Source organism: Scyliorhinus canicula, chromosome 15 (genome assembly GCF_902713615.1).
Source record: "Scyliorhinus canicula chromosome 15, sScyCan1.1, whole genome shotgun sequence".
In the NCBI taxonomy this organism is placed as follows: domain Eukaryota; kingdom Metazoa; phylum Chordata; class Chondrichthyes; order Carcharhiniformes; family Scyliorhinidae; genus Scyliorhinus; species Scyliorhinus canicula.
This window is the reverse complement of record NC_052160.1, coordinates 65534447-65557190: the sequence shown is the minus strand read 5'-3', so window position 1 is coordinate 65557190 and position 22744 is coordinate 65534447. Positions and strand designations below refer to the sequence as shown.

Sequence of the window (22744 nt, the reverse complement as noted above, 5' to 3'; positions counted from 1 at the left end):
TGGGGTTGATGTGTCTCATGACCAACCTCTCGAAGCACTTCATTACAAGCGATGTCAAGGCCAGTGAATGGTAGTCATTGAGGCATGTTGCCTGGTTCTTCTTTGGCACCGGTATGATGGCCGTCTTCTTGAAACAGATGGGGACCTCGGCAAGGAACAGGGAGAGGTTGCAGATGTCCGCGACCACGTGCCAGCTGGTCCGTACAGGCTCAGAGTGTACGGACCAGGACCCCGTCAGAACCCTTCGCCTTCCAAAGATTCACTTTTAAGAAGGCCAATCTGACTTTGGAAGCTGTGACGGTGGGTATGGGTGTGTCCTGGGCTGCTGGGGCAGTTGAGTGGTTTGATGGTTTCCTGCTGGAACCAACCACATAATACATTTGAGTTCATCAGGCAGGACTGCGCTGCCGCCGCCAGAGATTCTGCTCAGCTTCGTTTTGTAGCCAGTTATGTTGTTTAAGCCTTGCCATAACCGATGGGAGTCCGTGTCTCTAGTTTGGTCTGATATTGTCTCTTAGCATCCCTGATGACTTTGCAGTTTGTACCTGGATTTCTTGTATCGGTCAGGGTCGCCTGACTTGAACACCTCAGACCTGTCCTTCAGTTGGGAGTCAATCTCATGGTTAAGCCAGTTTCCGGTTGGGTAACATACGTACTACTTTATTTGGCATGCAGCAATAGTCTGACGGTAGTGGTGGGGACTTACTCATTTAGATTGGTCGTTGAGTTCTTAAATATGGACCAGTCCACTGACTCGTCATCTAGGAAGTCTTCCGTTGCCTTGGACCCGCAATGCACGACCTTCTTAACCCAATTCTCTCACTTACGTTTCTGCTTGTATGCTGGGAGAAGGAGCACCATCTTATGGTCCGATTTTCGCAAGTGCGGTCAGGTGATGGATCGGCAGGCGCCCTTGATTTTTGTGTAGTAGTGGTGGAGAGTGTTGCCGCCCCTGGTGGGACAGGTGGTGTATTGATGGAATGTTGGCAGTATACTCTCCATTCTCCACCAAAATATTGGTGTTCAGAAAATATTGTGGAAAGAACGATCACATAAAAAGTCACGTGGAGATGCCGGTGTTGGACTGGGGTGAGCACAGTAAGAAATCTTACAACACCAAGTTAAAGTCCAACAGGTTTGTTTTGAATCACTAGCTTTTGGAGCGCAGCTCCTTCAACAGGTGATAAAGTCATGCTGGGCCAGGCAGAATTCTCAAACCTTGTAAGATGGGTAAACATAAAAATCCCACCCAAATCCTCACAAAAAGTTTATAGAATGACCAAAGACAGAGGAAGACACGAAGTCTAGCAAGATAAAGGAAGTCAAACCCTGTATTATCAATGCAAAGCGATAACAGATTTTAGTTCAGTCCAAAACTGTAAAATGGAAATAAGTAGATACTGGAGCCGCTGTTTAATCTCTGAAAATTTATCAATGAAGGCTAAAGAACATACCATTAAAGCAATCTGATATAATCTTGAGAACTTGCGTGGAAGAGGTGGTTTCAGTGAAGGGTTATATCAAGTTGCAAGAAATGGCCAATCTGCAAAATTGCCATTACATGTGGAAAAACGAAATTTTCCTGCACTTTTGCAATATTAAACTAAATTGGCAAGCTGTGAACCAATTAGTTGATAGAAAGAACACATTACAGAAACTTAGAAAAGTACAAGGAGGTATTTGGAAATATTTGAGAAATGATCAGTCAAGGCACGACTCAAAATAAAACCTGATTGCATCCGTCGCGTGACACTGTACCAAATGCCTTCTGAAAGTCTACGATCAACAGTATTACCCTCATCGACCCTTTGTTGTTCTAATTCAGTTCCGACAAAACGTCAGTCTGAAGCACGTGTTTTTCTCTCTCCGCAGATTTGTTCAACCTGCTGAGCATTCCCTGCATTTTGCATTTATATTCCTAATTCAGTCGCTGGTCATTAAGAGATGGTCCTGAATCTCTGGGTGGCACTCTTGACTTTCCAGGAAGAAGCAGACATTTTATATTGTCAAAACACAAATACAAAACATTTGTTACTGTCCAAATAAAAGCTAGGTTCCAACAACATTAACTTTAGTCCTTTGGATTTTTAGCCAACAATTAATTTGTGTACCCCTTAAGTTGTAGGTTATGGGTTATTCATCATAAAACAAACTCCCAGCTCTCATCTAAACTTGAGTGTTGCCCCAATTTACTCAGCTTCTCACAAGATAACGCATCCTAGGAGCCAATCGATTGAACATTTGCTGCACTGTTACCAAGTATTATCTTCTTTAGATATAGAAAACAAAACTGTGCCCAGCATCCCATGTGTGGCCTCACCTGAGCAGTATTCCATTCTAGCAAGATTCTGTTCTTCTGCTCCAACCCTCTTGTAATAAAGTCCAACCACATTTGCTTTCAGAATACTTACTCTAGCTGGATACCAACTTTGTGTTCCTTGAAAGAGTGCACCCAAGGATATAAACATTTATTTTCATATTTTTAAAAAGAAATTGCACTTTTCTATTCTTATGACCAAGATGAATTACTTCACATGTGCCCATATTATACTCCGCCTCTATTTGCCCATTCAGCCTCTCTCTATCTCTTTGCAGTCTGCGTCTTCACAATTCCACCTGGCTTTGTATCATCAGCAAACTTCGATTACTCAGTCTCTCTGTCAAATTGTTAATGTAGATTGTAAATAGCTGAAGCCTAGCACTGATCCTTATGACACTCTAGTTTCAGAAACCAACCTAAACATGCTCCGTTGTCCCTATTCTTGATTTTTGTTCATTAACTAATCCTTCATTCATGCGAGTACTCCAACTCCTTCTCTGACGTTCTGTGGCACTTTTATCAAATGCCTTTTGGAAATGTAAGCATACTAACATCTACTGGCCCCCCTTCATCTTCCCTACTAGTTACACCCTCAAAAACTAACATTTGTCAAGCACTGTAACTATTATTAACATTATTGGATTCTACAGATCCCTTCTGCGGAAATGTTTACAAAATAACAACACACAAATCTTGGCTTGAGTGGGATAAAGCAAGCAGAGCTAATTATCTAACTGTTGACAGTTTTGAGGGAAGTATATACATTGGAACAAAGTTCAGCAAAATAAGCAAAATTCATAATCTGATGACTTAATGCATTAAACAGCATGGGAAAATTGTAGATCAAAGGCACTATAATAAATGCAATTGTTGCTAGCTAGCGATTATAAATCCCGTAAACCAAATTGGTTTCAGGTTTGTGTGTGCTCTTTGTAACATGTCTGAAATACACCTTCTAAAAATGTGATCCTTGTAAAAATGCAGCTTTGATCAAACACTGCTTTTATTGCATAAACAGTTTTTATTGGCACCCTTCAAGAATTCCAGGATATACTGCATATGGTTCTTCTGAGGCAAACTTACTCCGCCACTAGTGCTCAGCCAAACATTCATTAAATGCAGGAATTGCATGGGTATAAATATTTTAGTGATACAAATGCAAAACCAAATGTAACAAATGTACAGGTGTTTCAGGTTCCAGTAACTGTAGCATAGCATGGTTTCAGTCCATTAAAGTAATGATGCAAAGTACAATCCCGCACCATTTCTTAGTTTGGAGGCCACGTACAGAATTTCTTTTTAAATCAGAGTCCTACGAAAGTCAAATTGATTATGAAACAGAAAACAGAACCAAATTGGGTTACTTTAGTTTTGAAAACATCAGAAAGAAATTGGAGCTCCTCTGTACCAAAAGGTCACTACTACGCATACCCTCATGTAGTTCCCAGTTGCAACCACTTAAATCACAAATCTAAGCTCTGGAAATTGCCTAGAATGTGCCTCAACATTAACGCTACTGCAACCAAGACTCAAAATAGAAATGTGGCCATCAGTACCAATTTAATTGTCACCCCTTTTCATCGCGTGTATCCTACTTACAGAATATTACAGGTCACATATATGCTTTTAAAGCTTTTACATTAGCTTATTTGTTGTCATTTATGTCAGTATTCCTGGAATATAAAATCAAAATTGGACCTCCCAAGTTTCATGTTAAAACAGTATTTGTTCATGACGACATTGATCTGTTCTTACCCAAAGCTATGCTAATATTATTGAATATTCGCACAGAAATATATTCAGTTGTTCTTTAAATATTTGTTCCATTTGCTTGAACATTCATTTTTATTCAGCACCACTTAGTGCTCAACACTAAGGTAATGACAGGATACGCAATAATCAGTTAAGATGGTAAATTCCATTGACTCAATGTGGTGCCATTTTATTACTGCTGGTTACATGCAGTGACTCAGACCACTATTGAAGTGGTTACAACTCATTGTACGTACGTCCAGCTTACTTTAGTTGAAGACCTATTCCAGTTAAGTGCTTCCTTTACAAAAACTCCCAATGAATGTACAGGACAATCACTCATGCAAAATATTTTACCCTCTGCTCCCATTCTCATTATTGCACTTGCTACCTTTTTAACTGCTCATTTTGATTTAAATGTTACAGAATATCGGCAAAGCTTCCAAAATTAAAAATCACTTTCATATTGCAGCATTTTGATCCTTTTCAACTAATGTTGAACATATACTCGCTAAGTGAATTAAAAAAAAAAGGGTTGAATATATACTCTCGCTAAGTGAACTAAAAAAATAATCCAATGCATCATGGGAGTGTTGCATCACTGTCAGTATCATTCAGTTGTCATTACAGTATCAGTGGCAAGATTGATAGAAGGAAATACAGTCCAGTAGATAGTGGCTAATAAACCAAATAAATATCTACTCATCAAAGCCCAGTGAAATTGTAATCCTTGAAAATATAAATGATTATTCTTCTACCCAACTAAGTGTTATTAGAGCTTGTGGCTTGGAACCTTGGAAGTGAATTACAAAAGTGGGCTATGAATAAATTATTTCGACAGGTGCTGGAACATTCATCTGATAGGCCAGCTGGTTTCTCTGGAGAGGAACGGTCATGCAGATAGATCAAGGCAGCCGCAAGTTGTTCTGGGTGGAGTAAACCGATTTCAGTCAGACTAGCAGTAGGGGCACCACAAAATTGTTCTCAGGACCCGAGGATTGAAGGGGGGAAAATAGCTAGAGGTTCAGCTCCTGATCACTTATTTAGCAACCTCTACCAGGCATGCAAGGATTGAATGGAGAAAAGGATTGGTCGATGCAGTAATGCTTCATAGTTCAACTGCCAGCTGGCACTCACATGAACAGTGACCAACTAGATAAGATAGTAGAGGGCAAGTGATGTGCACTGAACTGGAGATCAGCGTCTTTAGAAAAGTGGGCGGGATAAAGAAAGAAAACTGGTAAGCAAGTGGCTAATCGCACTACTGGATGTTAACAGGTATACGGTATCTTAATCTTCAATTTAAAAGCCACCTCTGCACCAAAATCTTTATGGCGATACTAAATGAATGTCATCTCCACTCAAAACTTTTTCCTGTAACAATACAGGCAACCAATCAAAATGTGCTACAAGAAAAATAAACCCACACCGCTATCATGAATATCAAAAAACAGGGACAATTACTATGTTCCAGGACAAGGCTATCTGTGCCACTTATTCTTGAATTATAATCTTTATCAGCCACATTAAGACTTTATCTAAACAGTTCAGAAATGAAGATCACAGAGCAACACTGGTATATTAATAATTGTTGTTTTGAAACACCTCAGTAGCATAGTCACTGCTATTGTTTAACTCATGGAACTCCACAGCTGAGTGAAGATGTGATGAAATTTAATAGGCCCGTGAGCCTAAATATCAGCATACTGCTATTTCACAATGCAACTTACAGCAATGGAACCAAAAAATTAATTTGCTGTTTTGGTGGTGTGATCTGCTATTTTAGCAACCAGAAAACAGTTATTACTCTGGAAGGCGGGCTTGTGAGCTACCAATTGTATACACTCAAAAAGAAAACTGGATTATAGCAATGCAATATCCTGCATTTAATATTCATTGCTAAATCTTTGCATTTTATCCAAGACTTTACATTTTAATAATGGTCAAATGGGAAATTTAGTGCATTAATGGTTACAAGTGGTAGAAAAAGATGCTGCAATGTGTTGCATGCAAATCAAACTATTTGAATATGGTATTTTACATGACAGAGCCAATTTGGACTATTTTTAGTACACTTTTCTGATGTGTATGTGTACATCAATACACATTTTGACTATGCACAGCATTTGCACAAAGACTTGATGCTTAATAGTCAATGTCATGTGCAACATCTTTGAACTGAGTGATATCTTTTGTTAAATCCTTATTTCAGAACTGATTTTTTGCAAATGTAGAAAGTAGTTTCAAAAACATCAAAATAAAGTATAATGATGCATCACCTTTCACTTTCTACAGTAGCATAGCAGCAGGTTTAGATACCGTGTCAACCATTCTCTTAACACACAGGTACCACTTCCTCCTACGCACTATACTATATTCCTCCCAGGTTTCCCCTTAAAACCCATGTCTGTAAATCGCAACTGCACACCATGAACGTGCATCATTACTCTACACGGCAAAATAAATTTTTCCTTGCGTCTGCAAGACGTGGTCTAATTATTAACTGATGATTCGGCTGACAGACTGTAGAGTGGGAAACTCATCATCCTCAAAATGTGAAGTCTTGTGGGTGACAAAGTCTTTTTGGGTTAGCACCTGTTGGCACGTGGGACACACCTGGCAGTCGAACTCAGAGTTAACAGTGGTCTGCCACGCATTCTTCTTGTTCTTTTTCGATTTGTTTGACCCTTGCTTCTCTCTCAAGTCCTTATGAGCAGAGAGGAGCTCCTGTTGCTTGGCTGTATCCGGCAACAAAACCAGCAGCTCATTGAATATTTTCAGGAAATTTTCTCCCAGAAGTTCTCTGCAACTCCGATAATAGTCTGCAGCAGAAATCCTACCCTATGGACACAAAGGAGGGTGATGTAATAATGATAGTAACCATAATTCACCAGATTCCAAATAGCTTGATTATAATCTATAGATTACCGTTTCAAGGGCCGAAAAGTTGTCTTAGGAATCAAGTTTTTATCTAGCAGATAGAATGGAGTAAATAATCCTTTTAGTGCAAAGACAACCAAGTAGCCAGGGACCATAAGACAAAAGTTACCACAATTCTACTGGACAGTTTCATTCGTATGACAAGGATATTGGGCAACCATGTCTGATAAGAGAAGTCAAGGACAGCATAAAGGCAAAGGAAAAAGCATATTTCGTGTTGAGGCCTTTCAAAGCAAGCAGAGGACAACTAAAAAAACAATTTTTGGGGGGGGGAAGAGAGAAAGAAGAAATAGGAGTGCAAGCTAGTTAGTAATATAAAAGAAGAATGCAAGAGTTTAAAAAAAAATACACATAAAAAAGATATGGGGCAAGAATGGACATTGGACCATTGGAAAATTAGGCTGGCGTAGTAATAGGGAACAAAAAAATGACAGGAACTCAATAGCTACGTTGCATCAATCTTCACAGTCAAAGACACAGTGAGATACCAGAACTTCAAGAGAATCAGGAGCAGAGTTGAGTGTAGTGACCATCATGAAGGAGGTGCTGGGGAAACGTAAATGGCTGGAGGTGGATAAATCACCCGGACAGGATGGACTACATCCCAGAAATCTATGGGATTTAGCGGAGGAGACGGTAGCATAGTGGTTAGCACTGTTGCTTCACTGTTCCAGGGTCCAAGGTTCGTTTCCCAGATTGGGTCACTGTCTGTGCGGAGTCTGCACATTCTCCCCGTATCTGCATGCATTTCCTCCGGGTGCTCCGGTTTCCTCCCACAAGTCCCGAAAGACGTGCTCTTAGGCGATTTGGACAAACTGAGTTATCCCTCTGTGTACCCGAACGGGCACCGGAATGTGGTGACAAGGGACTTTTCATAATACTTGTGCCAATAAAGATTGTGGAGGCATTGGTGGTGCTCTTTCAGGAATCACTGGAGGCAGGGCGTGTCCGAGAAGATTAGAAAATGGCTAATGTAACACTTATGTTTCAGAAGGGAGGGAGAAGGGCAGCATGGTGGTGCAGTGGTTAGCACTGCTGCCTCACAGCACTGAGGTCCCAGGTTCGACCCAAGCTCTGGGTGTCACTGTCCATGTGGAGTTTGCACATTCTCCCCGTGTTTGCGTGGGTTTCGCCCCACACCCAAAGATGTGCAGGTGGATTGGCCATACTAAATTGTCCCTTAATTGGAAAAAATGAATTGGGTACTCTAATTTATATTAAAAAAGGGAGAGAGACAGAAGATAGTAAAATATAGGCCGGTTAGCTTGACTATGGTTGTTGGTAAGATTTTGGAGTTTATTATTAAGGATGAGATTGCAGAGAACTTGGAAGCGTATGCTAAAATAGGACCGTAGGACCGAAGCAGCAGAGATTCCACAAGGGGAGGATATGCCTGACAAATCTGTTGGAATCCTTTGAAGAGGTAACGAGAAGTTAGACAAAGGAGAATCTGTGGATGTGATTTCTTTGGATTTACAAAAGGCCTTTGACAATGTGCCATACAGGAGACTGCTAAATAAGGTAAGAGCCCATGGTGTTAGGGGCAGGGTACTGGCGTGGGTAGAAGATTGGCTGTCTGGCAGAAGGCAGAGAATGGGGGAAAAAGGGGTCTTTTTCAGGATGGCAGCCAGTGACTAGTGGTGTTCTGCAGGGGTCAGTGTTGGGACCACAGCAATTCACGATATTCCTCAGAAAAATAAGGAGATTCGGCATGTCCACATTAACCCATACCAACTTTTACAGATGCACCATAGAAAGCATCCTATCTGGCAGCATCACAGCCTGGTATGGCAATTGCTCGGCCCAACACCGCAAGAAACTTCAGAGAGTCACGAACACAGCCCAGTCTATCACACAAACCTGCCTCCCATCCATTGACCCCAACTACACCTCCCGCTGCCTGGGGAAAGCGGGCAGCATAATCAAAGACCCCTCCCACCCGGCTTACTCACTCTTCCAACTTCTTCCATCGGGCAGGAGATACAAAAGTCTGAGAACACGCACGAATAGACTCAAAAACAGCTTCTTCCCTGCTGTTACCAGACTCCTAAATGGCCCTCTTATGGACTGACCAGATTATCGCTACACCCCTGTATGCTTCACCTTATGCCTGTGTTTATGTAGTTACATTGTGTACCTTGTGTCGCCCTATTATGTCTTTATTTTATTTTCATGTACTTAATGATCTATTGAGCTGCTCGCAGAAAAATACTTTTCACCATACCTCAGTACACGTGACAATAAACAAAATCCAAATCCAATATACATTAATGATCTGGAAGAAGGAACTGAGGGAATTGTTGCTAGGTTTGCAGATGACAAAGATATGTAGAGGGACAGGTTGTGTTGAGGAACCAGAGTGGCAGCAGAAGGTCCTTGACAGGCTAGGAGGGTGGGCAAAGAGGTGGCCCAAAGAGAGGGTCCAGAAACAACAGAATGAAGGACTTGTCATATGAGGAGCGGTTGAAGACTCTGGGTCTGTACTCAATGGAGTTTAGAAGGTTGAGGGGTTATCTAATTGAAACCTGCAGAACACTGAGGGGCCTAGAGAGAATGGTCGTAGAGAGGATGTTTCCACTAGGAGGAGAAACTAGAACCCGAGGGCACAGCCTCAGACTGAAGGGACAATCCTTTAAAACTGAGATGGGAGGAACTTCTTCAACCAGAGGGTGATGAATCTGTGGAACTCATTGCCACAGAAAGCTGTGGAGGCTAAGTCACTGAGTGCCTTTAAGACCATAAGACATAGGGGTAGAATTAGGCCACTCGGCCCATCAAGTCTGTTCCGCCAGTCAATCATGGCTGATATTTTTCTCATCCTCCTATCTTCTCCCCAGAACCCCCGATCGCCTTATTAATCAACAACCAATCGATCACTTGTTTGAATGGCGGAGCACTCTATGGGCCAAATGACCTAATTCTACTCCTATGCAGTATGTTTTTCTGCAATAACAGCTCACTGTGCCTGCAGCAAAACAGGCCCTTCCCCCAAAGAGATGGAGCTAGAAAGTCTTCCATTAATACAAAATGATGGCTGCGATAATTATTATTTTAAATCGTGAGACCAGACTAACATGACACGAAGGAGAAAACAATCACTGGAGTTTCAATCCTTCAATGCAACTGGATTACTCACATGTAATATCAGCAGAAAGAATATCAAGGGACATCAGGTGCCAGGAGGGGGTGGGGAAACAGAATCATAGATGCTCATTATATGCTAGCCCTTAAGTGATACAAATACGCAATTACTCTAACCTTCTATTATCAGACTTTGTAACAGTATGTGAATACAATTCTTTAAATCATTATTACTCAACACTATGAATAAGGAAAATTGAGGCTGCGTTTCTTCAGGAATCTAGGCTGCTGGCATCAGCCTGTTACCAAGGGGGTAGAAGCCATAAATTTCTCATCTATAGGATGAAGGAGTCTCAGGCTAGCAAATGTCTGCGGGTGTGACCCATTTTCAATTCTGAAAGGTGACAGGAGAGGACTCAAACATTGGGGATAATAATGTTATCATGCAAACCTCCGAGGGTCTTGAATAAAGATTACTTGTTAGCAAAGACAAGGATTCAGAATAGTTGGAGGGGTAAGGAGATATGTTACAAAGGGGTTTAAAGTGTATATAACCTCTGCTCCCATGCTTGTAAGCCAAGACGACTTTTGGCTGACTCCTTAAGTGAAGGATAGGCAAAGGCACCTTTCCTGGCCATACAAGATCTTCAATAAAGCTTGTGAACAGAACCATCTATATTTGATCCTGGTCTACTTTTAGTCAAACATCTGAAAGAGCTTTTAGCTGATTCAGGATACAAAACTGGAAGATTCACCCATTGCCCAGTGTGGACATTAATGCACAAAAAGTTAACCCAAGTAAAAACTTTTTTCAAAAAAATAAAAGATACTGGGGTAGGTTTTGAATTTTCTGCCTGGGTATAAAACAGATACTGGAGATTCAGCTGCTAGTTATAAAATTTGCTCCATTTTCATTTATTTGATCACCAGTATTTCACTTGTGTTGCAGCCAGGAACCTGCTTTTTAAAAACAAATCCAGTTGGATAGAAAAGTCTCGGCAGAGCAACTCCTTCCAAGATAAGCTTTTAGGCCAAGAAAATAAGCAATCCATCAACATTATTTTATGTTTTGTTAATGCAGCTTACCTGTCTGAATTGCCCAGATTGGGTCTTAAATTTGTTGAATTTTGTTTCGTCATTGTGCAAAAGCGTATTTATTGATTGGATTAGTTCAACATTCCTCTGCTTAAAGTTTTCAGGAAGGAGGTAAATATTTGAAGGTAGAGATCTACATGAAAATAAATAAGGGATGTTTTTAAAATCAGATCAAAAGAGAGAAAAAATTAACACCAGTCATTTCTTGTCTTTTATCTCTCCATCCCCATCCTTCTCCACAGCCACACTCTTGTGCACAAGATGCATCAATCTTGCCTTTATACTATTACCAAGTGGGAGCTCGTGGATAGAGTGCACACTAGAAAGTCACAAACCTTAAGAGAAGCCATTTCTACATTTAGAGTAGGAACCATTAAATTGGGTCTACAACTTAAATCAGTCTACAAGCCACACAAGTACAGAGCTGGTCAAACCACAGAAAATGGCACATATCAGATTCTATTATTCAATAAATGTGAAAACCCTAGAAATTAAAAGTCATCGGCATTTCATGAACAATTACCCATAATACAAGCAGGATATAATTCTATGACCATTCATAGCAAAATTTTTCTTTAAAACACCTCAATCATGAGTGAAAAATACCCATAATATGTATGAACTGTTCCACTCCATTTATGGTTTGTAAAAATACTGACGTATTTATGAAGCACCCCAGCAAAGCTTCAATACCTAATGATTTCCAATTATACTTGTTTATCCACTAACTGCCCTGTCTCACATCAGATCTTCAAAATCTCTAAATTAGCACAATAATTTGGACCCGTTTTGCCAACAAAATCTTAGAACAAAGAACACAGTGCAGGAGGCAATTCGGCCCATCGAGTCTGCACCGACCCACTTAAGCCCTCACTTCCACCCTATCCCCGTAACCCAATTGAAAAATAACGGATACCTAAAAATCGTCAATCGGTACTTTAATTCAGGGTTTCTGATGCCAGAAGCTCCCAACTTTCCCTCTTGATGGTAATTATACAGATATTCAAGACCCTAAGTATTGACAAACTTTTTAGCAATTGAGAGCGTCCCAACCAACCTTGATTCTACTCTCAAATGCCACCCACACTTCCTGGTGGGTGTCATCAGTTAAAAAGCCATGAACGTTAAAACTCCAGTAATCAGTTAACACCTCAGCAGAGATGAAAGATTAAACCTGGGCATCTGCATGGCCAAGTCCCATACTGAACAATTCATTTACTATATAAGCCAATGACACATAGGGCCTTTCATTCAAGGGAAACATACTAGTGCTTCCAGTCAGATGTGTCAGATTACTATAAAATTCCAGGCTCAGTTTGTTTTAAAACATGGCGCTGACTAGGGACAAACAACAGGCCTCAGTATGGACCCGGGGCCAGCACTGGTTTGAAATGCAGCCGGGTGAATCTCCGACAGCCTGGCAAAACCACCTGGCCTCCATCAATTTACATCTTTCATGAAACAGCAGTAGAGAACAGAAGTGCACCAACTGGTTAGGAGAATCAAATGTAGACTTGTGCCCCAAGATGTACAGTCATCATCAACAACGTATACCAATATAGCCCCTATGATGCAATGAAACATCCAAAGGGGTTTCACAGGAACATTAGAAAAGTACAATACCAAACCACACAAGGAAGGATTTGGGCGGGTGACCAAAAACATGGTCAAAGAGGGAGGTTTTAACAAGTGTCTTCAGGGGAAAGGTTAGGTAGAGTGGCCGAGAGGATGCAGGGAGAGAATTCCAAAGTTTAAATAGAGTATCGGCCACCAAAGGTTGAGAAATTAAAATCAGGGATGCGCAATGAGAAGGGCAGATATCGGAGGACCTGAAGGAGATTACAGAGATAGGAAGGGGCATGGTCACAGAGGGGTTGCTTTATCAGGAGCCAATGTTGGTTCGTGAACACAGGGATATTAGATGAATGGACGCGCTGCCAGTTGAGCTATGTGCAGCAGAGATTTGAATGACCCCAAATTTATGGAGAGTTTCAGCGGCAGGTAATAAGAGACAGGATGAAGCTGAACAATATTATGGGAGTGGAAATAGGCCATCTTAATGATGGCATGAACGCGGTCAGAAGCTCATCTCATCGTCAAACATGATACCAAGGTTGCAGATATAGGTTCAGACTGCTGCTACAGAAAGGGTTGGAGTCAGTACTTGGGAAACAAAGTTTGGAGGTGGCACCAAAAACAATGGCTTCAGTTTTCCCAATATTTAATTGGAGAAAATCTCTGCTCATCCAGTGCTGGATAACACATACACCAACGCCTGCCACCAACCGGAAAGACCTCAGGAGCAGCTGCGTATGCGCACTTGGCCACTGGCACATGCGTGACTATTAATGAAGCTTTTCCAGTCGGTGGCAGAAGCAACCTTGTGGCAAATCACAACTCCTAGAATAGTTAATGGGGCTCTTAATTCCAGAGTCATTATCTCAGGACCCAAGTTGGCCAACACTTTTAAATTTCATCTATTTTTAAAATTTATTAAGAACACTGAACTCGTGAATAAGGGGTCTTGTTGCAGCTATAAGAATTATAAAGAGCAATCAGGGACTGCCCTGGAAGAGTCCAGTTATCAAAACACATTCACTTGTAGAAAATAGCAAATGCTAATAAATAATGCAGGACATTTCTCGAATATAATTTCCATGACCTCTCCGGAATATGAACTTTAATGGGTAGGGCTTCACCTCAACAAGAAGAGCCCCAGCTGTATGGAAACTCTGGTCTTGGAGCAGGTCGGGGAAGGAAACCATTGAAAGTGAAAAAGTATTAGAATTGTATTGAAATAAACCGGTGTTTGTATTTTCTATTATTGTCTATGTGTTCTACTTATCACTGATTCAACACTTGGATCAATATTTTTTTTTTGCAGCATCCGTGAAAATTCTATTAAAAGAGCAAGACTCCAATGTATTTCCAATCAGAATTTTCATAGCATTGACCAGCAAATTAACAAAACAATTTGGGGAAGAGAGTCAATCCTAATAATTGTTTTAATCTACTCTCAAATACCAGTTTTCAGTTTTATCTCAATTTAGGGGGCCTGGCTAGTTGCAAATTTTAAAATGAGCTATAAAACGCCAGCCACAATTGAAAGCCTTGTACGTGTTCTGCGATGAACACTGCATCTGGGCAACACGGTAGCACAGTGGTTAGCACTGTTGCTTCGTAGCATCCGAGTCCCAGGTTTGATTCTCGGCTTGTGTCAGTCTAAGTGGAGTCGACACGTTCTCCGTGACTGCGTGGGTTTCCGCCGGGTGCTCAGATTTTCTCCCACCAGTGCTGAAAGATGTGCTTGTTAGACATTCTGAATTCTCCCTTCGTGTACCCGAACAGGCACCGGAATGTGGAGACTAGGGGCTTTTCACAGTAACTTCATTGCAGTGTTAATGTAAGCCTACTTTTGACAATAAAGATTACTGTCTGCGCATATGCAGGAGGAGGTGCTCCTCCTAGTGTTGCGGCACAAATAAATGCAGCCCAGTGGCCAAGCAGCCTGATAATTCAGCAACTGTAGAGTTGTCAAGAGATATGGGACAAGGAGAGCTATGTCTCTTCAGGTGTTTGTGAAAACTAATGCTGTGCTTTCAGATAATGTTACTGAGGGTCATCTGTAGATAAGAAATAGGAGGCAGCCATGGATTAATCCTTGGTAGCCATTAGAAGCAGTGGCGCTGGACCAGGAAGAAAAGCCATTACAAGTAATTTCTCCAGCTGCAGAGATATAAGTCCCAGGTGAGAGCCGACCCACCTTGCTGGACAATAGTGAAGGTGTTGGAGGAAGATGTTCAACTATGTTGAATCGGGCAGCAAGGTGGCGCAGTGGGTTAGCCCTGCAGCCTCATGGCGCCGAGGTCCCAGGTTCGATCCCGGCTCTGTTTCGGCCCCACAACACAAATATGTGCAGGTTAGGCGGATTGGTCTTGTTAAATTGCCCCTTAAATGGAAAAAAGTAATTGGGTACTCTAAATTTATTAAAAATAAACTATGTTGAACCAGGCTGCCGATGGGTTGCGAAGGACAAGAAGGGAAAGTTTGCCTTTGTCACAGTCAGATAGGAGTGCTATTTTGGTATGGTGGCAGGGGCAGAAACCTGGTGGAGGATTCAAATTTGGAGTTCTGGGAAAGATGGGAACGGATTTGGGAGGTGATAAAACATTCAAGAACTGGAGAGGAAAGAGAGGTGGGACGTTGGAAATGGGATGGTAGATTGCAAAAATGAAGAGATCAAGTGTTTGTTTTTGAGAAATGATGATGGGAGATGTAGAGAGAGGGGCAACCCCTGAAGAGAGAACTGTGCACAAGATTGGCTGACATGGGACCAGAAGGGGAAGCTGGCGGGCAGCACTGTGTTGGCTATAGGATCAAGGGGGCAAGAGATGGATCTCATGGCTGAGCTCAGACAGGGCACCGAGGGGAGAAAATCTGAGTTAGGAATGGGATAGGGGAGTATTTTTGTGGGGAGGGGACCATGAGGTTTGGCTCGTGGAAAGGAGTGACACTAGAGAGGCAGCTAATTGGATTGCCTTGTTCATTGCAACAAAGATGTTCATGGGCTCATTCTTGGGAGGGGAGGCTGGAGGGGGATTTAAGGAGGCAGTTTGCAGTAAAGAAGCCGGGGGCAACCAAGGCATTCCAGAATGATCCTGGAATAGCAAGTTGTTTAACAGACAAGAACAAGACTCAGTAGTGTTTTAAGTGATCCAGCCAGATCTAGTCATGTATGACTAAAGTAGCTATCTGCCATATCCTTTCAAGTCTGCATCCCATAGACATAAGGAGATGAGGGCTGAACGAAGAGGAGTGTGCAATGGTTTTATTGGGAATTCGGGAAAGGTCATGGTGAGGATGTGATTGAGCAGTTGATGAATTGTTTGTTCTAAAATGACTGCATTAGTTAATATGCATAAAATTATTGCAGCGTCTCAGTTTAAACAACAGTAGAAAATGTTATTGCTATGAACATTTTGAAAGATATGATCATTGGACAACTCAACATGCTACTGGATCTCAGTAACCTGTGTAATCTCCAATGGAGTCAGAAATAAAGCGCTTGGCCAGTTAATTCACAATATACTGATATAAAACAGCACGTGCTGGAACCAGCATTTGCAGTATTTTGCTTTTATTAAAATGCAACGTTCTGTTTCATTGGCATTTTGCAAGTAGTGCTCTCCACATAAATAGCAACATCTTCTCAGAACCAGTCCTAGCTTTGGCTTCATGGTAGAAAAACTCTGTATATGCAAAAGGAATTCACTATTCAGTTTTACCAAAATTTCCAAACATACACCTTATAAAAATATAGTTCTCAAAGTAAGCTCAGTAGATTCTTTAAATTAAAAACAAAATCAAACATGTTGACGCACCCTCGAAGTACATTCTAAGGAAATAGAAATTAACTGCTCTGTTTTGACAGGGAGATCCACCAGTACTGAACCCCTGGTTTTTAAAGTGGATAACAAAATAAGAATTGCCTCACAGTGGAAAGTAATTTACATACTGTTTTGGTGCTGGAATCATAGGCTCGCTGATGTTTGAATTCAGAGGAACACCAGTAAAGCCAGGAGGGGGTTTACTAACAGGGGCAGTCAATCCTGGTGGAGGAGGAAGGTTGGATGGTGGGCTCTTCGCTTGTAATAAGTTGTTAAAACCTGGATAAAAAATAAATTCAGAATTAAATGTCTGAAATTTGCTAAAACTTTAAATTGCTTATTTAAAAAAAAAGGAAATTCCAGATATTTGAGGTCATTACAGTAGTTTAGCACTGTCAAAGCAAAGCATTCATTGGCTAACTGCACTGAATCACGAACATTTAAGCCTCTGATCTCACATGTACCTATGCACAGGGTTTAAACTCCACCTACCTTTTCAGAAACTCTTATCTCCATGCATTTCCTTAGTCGACAAATATTGATACATGCACTTACCCATTCTCCAGTACACAATCCAAAGAACCTCTTCTCTATAAAGAGATGGCTCCAATTTTGACCAGGAGCTTTTACAAATAAAATGTCAGTGACCCAAGTTTGAAAATGGCTGACGGTTACATAGTGTAAGGAATATCCATGTCAAACCTGAAACACATTTTAAAACAACGCAGTGCATTCTTCAAATGATGGCAGACTGGAAGCCTGGAAACCTCGGTGATAACATGTCTATGTAGAAGATCTGCAAAGTTGTTTAGCAATACTTTGTAACGTTTTGGCCACAAATACAGGTTATTTTAAGCCAGACAGTGGCAAAGCGAGCCAACCTCCGACTCCCATGAGTTAATTTGAATTGACCATGGATTTTTTTTTTTTAATTGTCGTCGGATGTGTAACCACCGCATTATATTTTAAGAAGCACATCTAATGTTTACCATTTCCCCCCACAAAACAATCCAAAGTGTTTAATTTTTAATGAATTATTCTGAAGTGCCAGCATGTAGACAAACACAACAGCCATTTTAACAAGTCCCACACAAATGAAATGAATGACAAGTTACAGTTGATGGTGTTAATATAGAGTGTGGGGGAGGGGAAATTTAACACAGCAGAATTCCCAAGTAAAGATCAATAGGGAAGGAGGGCAGGTTTACGACCAAGAACAGCGTCTCAACAATAATACCTTTCCTTCGTACCCCCACTAAAATGGCAGCCTACATCATATTCTAAAATCCTGATCTGAGGTTCAAACTCACAACCATCCTAACACAAGCGAAGGCTGCAACCAAATCATCCCCAAAAACAAGGCAAATGTTTAACCAGTTAACCAATCATCTCATTATAGTAACTCATATACACTTTTAAAAAGCTTTTTTCCATTCAGCAGCAGAAGCCCCATGTTCACATCACTACAGATCAAAAAGCAGACACTTATTCAGGCACTGGGCAGCAAGATTATTCAATTATATTGCCAGACAAAAATACAATTACAAAAACGTAGTCATAAAATCTAAATGCTTCTTTCAATGTTCCCTTGGAAGACTGAAATGTGCCACGAAACCAGTAATCCAGAAAAAGAGTTCAAATATCACAACGGCTGTTTTGAGAATGAGAGTTCAGTGAAGTACAGCGTGTTAAAACTGGCAACCTCGGGACCAAGGCTATGTCAGATTCCAGATCTTGCTGGATTTTGGGTTGGCTGGGGTCAAGGATTGGTCCGTTCAGGAATAGATCAGTGAGCAAGCGGCAATGGGGATAATCAGCAAAGCGCCACAGCGTGTCAGTGCACTGCCTAACCGAGTTGGTCAGCTGAATTTTTTTAGATTAAACTCAATTAAAATGGATGCATGGCATATTCTAAAATGTCCAGTTTTCAAACAACTCTAGTTCTTGGACAGCCACATCGGAGACAATGTATTCAAAGTACCTTAAAACAAGAAACTGACCACAGAGCCATCAGATTGCCTGTAAAGTAAAACTCTTAAGAAATATCTCTTAGGAAAGGAAACCCACTGTCCTTAGCTTGTCTGACCTATAAAGCAACTTGGTTGTCTTATAACCATCCTCTCAAGTGGCCTAGAAAGCCGCCAGTTCTATCAGTCTACTTCAGAGCAACTCGGTATGGGTAATAAATGAGTCTTGCTCAGGTCCAGAAAACATTTTTTAAAGAGTCACTTAAAAATTGTGATTCATAGAATCTGTCGTGCAGAAGGTCATTCAGCCCATCGAGTCTGCACCGGCACTTGGAAAGAGCACCTTACTTAAGCCCACGCCTCCACCCTATCCCCTTTATTTCCTGTAACCCAGTAACCCCACCTACGAAGGGCAATTTAGCATGGCCAATTCATCTACCCTGCACATCTTTGGATTGTGGGAGGAAACCGGAGCACCGGGAGGAAACCCATGCAGACACGGGGAGAATGTGCAGACTCCGCAGAGACAGAAGCTGGGAATCGAACCTGGGACCTGTGAAGCATCTGTGCTAACCAATGTGCTACCGTGATTGGGCAAAAAGCCTGTAACCTTCGCGCAGGTGAAGGAGACACAGCCTGAGTAAGCGAGACACATCCGGTTTGGGAATTGGAACTTGGTAATTTGGTGCAGTAAGGTAATTCGGAGCAGAGTGGGAGTAGGTGTTTTTTCCCTTCTGTTTTGTTCTTTCTTCTGGCCTATATCTGTTAATCTGCAGGTAGAGAACCAGAGAGCATCTTGGGAAGGCAAGTGATTTTAATTTTTATTACCTTTTCAAATTGTGTGCGTGTGTATTGGGGGGGGGGGGGGGGGGGGGGGGGGGGGAAGAGAAACTGTAAGCGACATCATAGTAAACCTGTGACCAGATTGGCTGGTTGGGAATCTGTTAAATTTGAAAGAAAGTACTGCTAAAAATAATCTAATTGAGTAACTAGATATTGTAGTACTAAACTCGAGGGCAGAGATAGGTATTTAGCATTTAATTTTACAGAAAAAAAAAATCATCTAGCGTCAGGGCCATATAGTTAATTGTAACTCAATCTTACAATAATTCAAGTGTTTATTTTTAATTAATTAATTAGTGCTTAAACGTCACTCAGCGTTCGAGTCGACTACATCTGCAGGAAGTGTACCAATGGCAGCTCTTCACAGACCCGCGTGGTTTGGTTGGAGCAGCAATTGGATGCACTTAGGAACATGCAAGTGGCGGAAAGTGTCATAAATAGGAGTTATAGAGATGTGGTCACACCCAAGGTGCAGGCAGAGAGATGGGTGACCACCAGAAGGGGCAGGCAATCAGTGCAGGAATCCCCTGTGGTTGTCCCCCTCTCAAACAGGTATACCCCTTTGGATACTGTTGGGGGGAATATTCTAGCAGGGGAAAACAGCAGCAGCCAGAGCAGTGGTACCACGGCTGGCTCTGATGTTCAGCAGGGAGGGACAAAGCGCAGAAGAGAAATAGTCATAGGGGACTCTATAGTCAGGGGCACAGTTGGGGGCTTCTGTGGATGTGGAAGAGACTCCAGGATGGTATATTGCCTCTCTGGTGCCAGGGTCCAGGATGTATCCGAACGGGTAGCTGGCATCCTGAAGGGGGAAGAGAACAAGCAGAGGTCATTTTGGTCTCCTTACTTGAGAAAGGAAGTACTGGCGCTGGAGGGTGTGCAGAGGAGATTCACTAGGTTAATCCCAGAGCTGAAGGGGTTGGATTATGAGGAGAGGTTGAGTAGACTGGGACTGTACTCGTTGGAATTTAGAAGGATGAGGGGGGATCTTATAGAAACATTTAAAATTATGAAGGGAATAGATAGGATAGATGCGGGCAGGTTGTTTCCACTGGCGGGTGACAGCAGAACTAGGGGACATAGCCTCAAAATAAGGAGAAGTAGATTTAGGACTGAGTTTAGGAGGAACTTCTTCACCCAAAGGGTTGTGAATCTATGGAATTCCTTGCCCAGTGAAGCAGTTGAGGCTCCTTCATTACATGTTTTTAAGGTAAAGATAGATAGTTTTTTGAAGAATAAAGGGATTAAGGGTTATGGTGTTCGGGCCGGAAAGTGGAGCGGAGTCCACAAAAGATCAGCCATGATCTAATTGAATGGCGGAGCAGGCTCGAGGGGCCAGATGGCCTACTCCTGCTCCTAGTTCTTATGTTCTTATATTGGTACTAACGACATAGGCAGGAAGCAGCAGGGGTTCAGGGAGCTAGACAGAAAGTTAAAAGACAGGACCCCGAGGGTTGTAATCTCCGGATTACTCCCTGTCCCACATGCCATTGAGACTAGAAATAGGAAGATAGAGCAGCTAAACACGTGGCGGAACAGCTGGTGTAGGAGGGAGGGTTTCCGTTATTAGGACCACTGGGAGCTCTTCCGGGGCAGGTGTGACCTGTATAAGGACGGGTTGCATCTAAACTGGAGAGGCATAAATATCCTGGCTGCGAGGTTTGCTAGTGTCACACAGGAGGGTTTAAACTAGTATGGCGGGGGATGGGTACCGGAGCAATAGGTCAGAAGGTGAAAAGATTGAGGGAGAACTAGGGAATAGGGCTAGTATGGCTCTGAGGAAGAGCAAACAGGGAGATGTTGCTGAAAACAGCGGGACTGGTGGCCTATGTTTTAACGCAAGAAGTATAACAGGTAAAACAGGTGAACTTAAGAGCTTGGATTAGTACTTGGAACTATGATGTTGTTGCCATTAGAGAGACCTGGTTGAAGGAAGGAGGGAAGGACAGGATTGGCAGCTAAACATTCCAGGATTTAGATATTTCAGGCAGGATAGAGGGGGTGTAAAAGGGGTGGAGGAGTTGCGCTATTAGGGAGAATATCACAGCTGTACTGTGGGAGGACACCTCAGAGAGCAGCAAGGCTATATGGGTAGAGATCAGGAATAAGAAGGGTGCAGTCACAATGTTGCGGGTTTACTACAGGCCACCAAAAAGCCAGCAGTAGAGGAGCAGATAGGTAGACAAATTTTGGAAAGGAGTAAAAGCAACAGGGTTGTAGTGATGGGAGACTTCAACTTCCCCAATATTGACTGGGACTCACTTAGTGCTAGGGGTTTGGACGGGGCAGAGTTTGTATGGAGCATCCACGGGGGTTTCTTAAAACAATATATCGATAATTCAACTAGGGAAGGGGCTATACTGGACCTGGTATTGGGGAATGAGCCCGGCCAGGTGGTAGAAGTTTCAGGAGGGGAGCATTTTGGGAACAGTGACCACAATTCAGTAAGTTTTAAAGTGCTGGTGGACAAAGATAAGGGTGGTCCTAGGGTGAATGTGCTAAATTTGGGGGCGGGGGGCTAATTATAACAATATTAGGCAGGAACTGAAGAGCCTAGATTGGGGGCGGATGTTTGAGGGTAAATCAACATCTGACATGTGGGATGCTTTCAAATGTCATTTGAAAGGAATTCAGCACCTGTATGTTCCTGCGTGGAAGAAGGATAAATACGCCAAATTTCGGGACCCTTGGATAACGAGAGATATTGTAGGCCTCTTCAAAAAAAATAAAAGGAGGCATTTGTCAGAGCTAGAAGGCTGGGAACAGACGAAGCCCGTGTGGAATAAAAGGAAAGTGGGAAGGAACTTAAACAAGGAGTCAGGAGGGCTAAAAGGGGTCATGAAAAGTCATTGGCAAATAGAGTTCAGGAAAATACCAAGGCTTTTTACACGTACATAAAAGAGGGTAGCCAGGGAAAGGGTTGGCCCACTGAAGGACAGGCGAGTGAATGTATGTGCGGAGCCAGAGGAAATCGGCAAAGTATTAAATGAATACTTTGCATCAGTATTCACCAAAGAGATTGGTGGATGCAGAGTCTGGAGAAGGGTGTGCAGATAGCCTGGGTCACATTGAGATCCAAAAAGATATGGTGTTGGGCGTCTTGAAAGTCCCCAGGGCCTGCTGGGCTCTACCCCAGAATACTGAAAGAGGTTAGAGAGGAAATTGCTGAGGCCTTGACAGAAATCTTTGGATCCTCACTGTCTTCAGGTGATGTCCTGGAGAATAGCCAATGTTGTTCCTTTGTTTAAGAAGGGTAGCAAGGATAATCCAGGGAACTACAGGCCGGTGAGTCTTACGTCAGTGGTAGGGAAATAACTGGAGAGAATTCTTCGAGACAGGATCTACTCCCATTTGGAAGC

The 22744-nt window shown here is 42.1% G+C and overlaps 1 protein-coding gene across 2 annotated transcripts in view; it reads right to left on the bottom strand.

Moving 5' to 3' along the window:
• Positions 1–3321: 3321 nt before the first annotated feature.
• Positions 3322–22744, bottom strand: part of znf598 (zinc finger protein 598) — a 40564-nt gene continuing 21141 nt past the window's right edge. Inside the window, exons 10-12 of one of the 2 annotated variants that reach the window (XM_038819248.1) lie at positions 16704–16854; positions 11180–11321; positions 3322–6913 (exon numbers count right to left, since the gene is read on the bottom strand). In XM_038819248.1, the coding sequence (XP_038675176.1) occupies positions 6572–6913; positions 11180–11321; positions 16704–16854 (635 nt within the window). In that variant the 3' untranslated portion in view covers positions 3322–6571. The remainder of the gene's footprint in view (positions 6914–11179; positions 11322–16703; positions 16855–22744) is intronic. The other variant, XR_005463337.1, reaches the window with a different exon arrangement.